Source organism: Gossypium hirsutum, chromosome A06, assembly GCF_007990345.1.
Source record: "Gossypium hirsutum isolate 1008001.06 chromosome A06, Gossypium_hirsutum_v2.1, whole genome shotgun sequence".
Lineage (NCBI taxonomy): Eukaryota > Viridiplantae > Streptophyta > Magnoliopsida > Malvales > Malvaceae > Gossypium > Gossypium hirsutum.
In genome coordinates this window covers 124,258,593-124,261,820 of record NC_053429.1, presented here as the reverse complement: position 1 = coordinate 124,261,820, position 3,228 = coordinate 124,258,593, and the positions used below count along the sequence as shown (strand labels likewise).

At 36.8% G+C, this 3,228-nt stretch overlaps 1 protein-coding gene across 1 annotated transcript; it reads right to left on the bottom strand.

The window, feature by feature from the left end:
• Positions 1 to 413: 413 nt before the first annotated feature.
• Positions 414 to 2,425, bottom strand: LOC107928082 (putative pectinesterase/pectinesterase inhibitor 24). Its single transcript, XM_016859232.2, has 2 exons — positions 1,370 to 2,425; positions 414 to 1,257 (listed from the first exon to the last, which is right to left on the bottom strand). The coding sequence occupies exons 1-2, from the start codon at positions 2,406 to 2,408 to the stop codon at positions 578 to 580; spliced, it is 1,719 nt and encodes a 572-aa protein (XP_016714721.2). The 5' UTR covers positions 2,409 to 2,425; the 3' UTR covers positions 414 to 577.
• Between the last annotated feature and the right edge of the window lie 803 nt (positions 2,426 to 3,228).

The following is a 3,228-nucleotide window of genomic DNA, read 5'->3' as shown; positions in this document are numbered from 1 at the left end:
TACTTTAAAGTATAGTTAATATTATTACATGCTATTTTTAACTTTATACTTTTATATTTTTAGTATACCTAATGATGGATTGAGCCAGGCTAGGTTCAGGTTGGGCCAATGTAAAATTTTAAGTCCAAATCCGACCTGAAAAATGGACATAAATTTTTCTCAAGTTCGATCCAAATAAAAAATACTAAACCCGAACTCAGCTTAGACTGCTCATATTATTTTTTTATATAAAAATAAATTTAAAAAATATAATATATCAAATATACTAAAAATATTCAAATAAATGTTTTTCAACAAATTAAAATAATAACAAACAACATCAAAACAACGAAACAACGTTGAAAAAAGAATTCAGGTAAATTTAAGTAAGGACCGAACTAAAAATCTTACCCTAAGCCCAAACAATTTAAAAAATGGTTCTTATTCTTGTTGTTAAAATCCATTTTTAAGGTTTATATTTTTCACTAAACCCAATATTTTCCTTTTTTGGTAGAAAACAAATGAAACATATACCAACTAAAATACACGTATATATATAAGGAAAAAATTGAAAAAAAAACAAACATAACTTCACAATTCACAAACCAGATTTGTAGATAACACCAGCATCTGAAATCCACTTTCCACCATTAATGAACTCTTTGACAGTAAATTTCTTGGCTGCTTTATCACTAATATTCCTCAATCCTTTCCATTTAACCCTATCTTTCATCGAAGAACCAGGGCCAACGTTCTTATATTCCGAGTAAAATATGGTGCTCGGAGCAGTATTCCCTGTCCACGGCAGCCATCCGGTGGGATGTACGAGACTCCCGATTTGTGAATGCATGAAAACGGTCGTGGAGTAATTCTTCCATGGCCGACCGAGGTAAGTTTTCAACGAAGAACTCAAGTTCCCGTATGGTGAAATGGTGCAATTTTGGATTGAAATGACAGTGTTTTGGTTCGGGTCGACTTTTCCTTGGGCGGTGATGGTGTTCTGTTGGTTTGCCATCGGTTGCCGGGGGACGATGTTGCAGTTTTGGAAGACGACGGCGGAGTTACCGAACATGAAATCGACTGTTCCAATGATGTCGCATTCGCGGTAGAACTGGCGGTTCGAGTGTGCGTAAAGTGTGTCTTGGAAACCGTCGAATCGGCATCGGTGGAAGACTGATTGGTCGGCAGTTGACATTAAGGCGACTGCTTGATGTTTTTCCGGTCCGGCGGTGTTGACGAAGGCCATGTCTCTAGCAACAAAGCCTTTTCCAAAGACAGCTGTAATGGGAATCACCAAGTTAATTAGTACCTCGTCGACAACCGAGTTTCCAATAAATATATAGTGGATAAAACTTTGACACAGGGAGATCTATTATTCGAATTCACTTACCAAATGTTGCGGTTGAAAATGTTGGAGTGCCATCAACAACATTAAGTTTTCCGGTAACAATGGTGGAATTCATCCCATCACCAATCATCGTAACGTTCCATTTATTCTTCTCAACCTTGACATTTTCTTTATAAACTCCGTTCTTCACATATATTACTGTTCTTTTTTTCTTGCTTTTCTTTGGCACAGCTTTAATGGCTTCCATTATAGTTTTGAACTTACCCGAACCATCTTTCGCCACTATTATATCAGCTTTCTTCTTCAACTCATTCGAACTTTCAAGCAATACCCTTTCACGATGAGATCGCCATTGCTGCTCCTCTCGAGCTTCCAAGTTCATTAAACGTCGTCGCCTTAAGTTAAACGCTGTTTTAACCTTCGAAATCCATGTGATAATGGCGAGACAGTTGCTTGTAACTTCGGAAGAAAATTTCAGATGGGTATCAATATCGTCGCGGTTGATGACGCCGTTAAACTCTTCAAACCCATCAATGCAGGTTTGGTGGTAAGTCACGGCGGAGCTCAGCCATGTTCTGAGATCGTCGACGGAATCCGTCGAGGATGATAACGAGCTGTTGAGATGATCAATGGCTAAACCAAGCAGCTGACGACAATTCTCCATTGCTAAATTCGTTATATTGTCACCAATATTATTGAAGATAATAAAATACTGAGATGCTTTCAATATCTCGGAAACAGCGGCTTCCATTGATAATCTGAAGATAACTTCGGGTTCGAGCTCGGTGGAGTTAGCCATAGGAGAAAGGCTCTTATAACATGAATCTTTATACAACGTGACATCACAAACGGCTTTAATGGAGGTGGAGAGGGGCTGTGTTGGGGTGTTTCCGCCATTGTTGGAGTCTCCTTTAGAGCTCCGAGTACTTCCCAAAACGGCGGCGACAATGATGACAGCGAGAACTATGAAAGATAGGGAAATAATGGCGATTCTTTTCCTGGTTTTTCTACGAGCTTGGAGTTGGAGCATCATTGCTTGGTCGGATTCGTTGACTTTGCCATAAGATGTCAAGGTTGACATGGTTGAAAATTTGTGTGTTTCTGGTTTTTGGATTGTGATTTAGAACATAGATAGATTGATTATATATAAATATACGAAGTAATTTACGGAATGTCAAAAGGGGGGTTGAATGTGGGCAATTATGATATGGTAACGTGCTGCCCACTTTCATTACACGTTTTCAAGTTGTTATGCCACTCATGTTGGTGAATCAAACTTCAGCATTTTAAGGCCTGAATAAATTGTTTTCGCCTATGTCAAATAACTCCAATGGGAAGAAAAAAAAAGCTCTACCCTAAACACTCTAAAATACTTTTTCAAATCTACTCTCGTTTCGAGTTAAAAGATAGATAAATAGACACATCCCATTGCACTGATCGGGGATGTTCATAGTGACTGAGAGGGTCGAAGATTAAGAAGTGAACTATTTATCAGCTAAGCATTCTTCTTACGGCTAGACCCAATCTCTTAGTCACTGTGGAAAGAAAAAAGAATTTCAATCTCTTCCATTCGAGAAGGGAGGATTATTTTCGGCTATATCAAGATGAAATTGTTGATGCGGTATTAAACTATTGAGAAGAGATAATATCTATGTTCATACAATCTTTTTCTATCAAGTCTATTTTTTTTTAATTTAAATACTAAAAAATAATTAAATAAAAAACTACAATAAAGGCTCAATTTATTATATATCATCTCAAAAATTATTTAAAACATAGCGTGGAGTTAATGAGAAATGATGACATGATATATTTTATTATATACCATGTCAACAAATATTTAAAATTTAGATGATTTAGTGCAGCGATCTCATCATGATTATTTGTATATTTTTTAACTA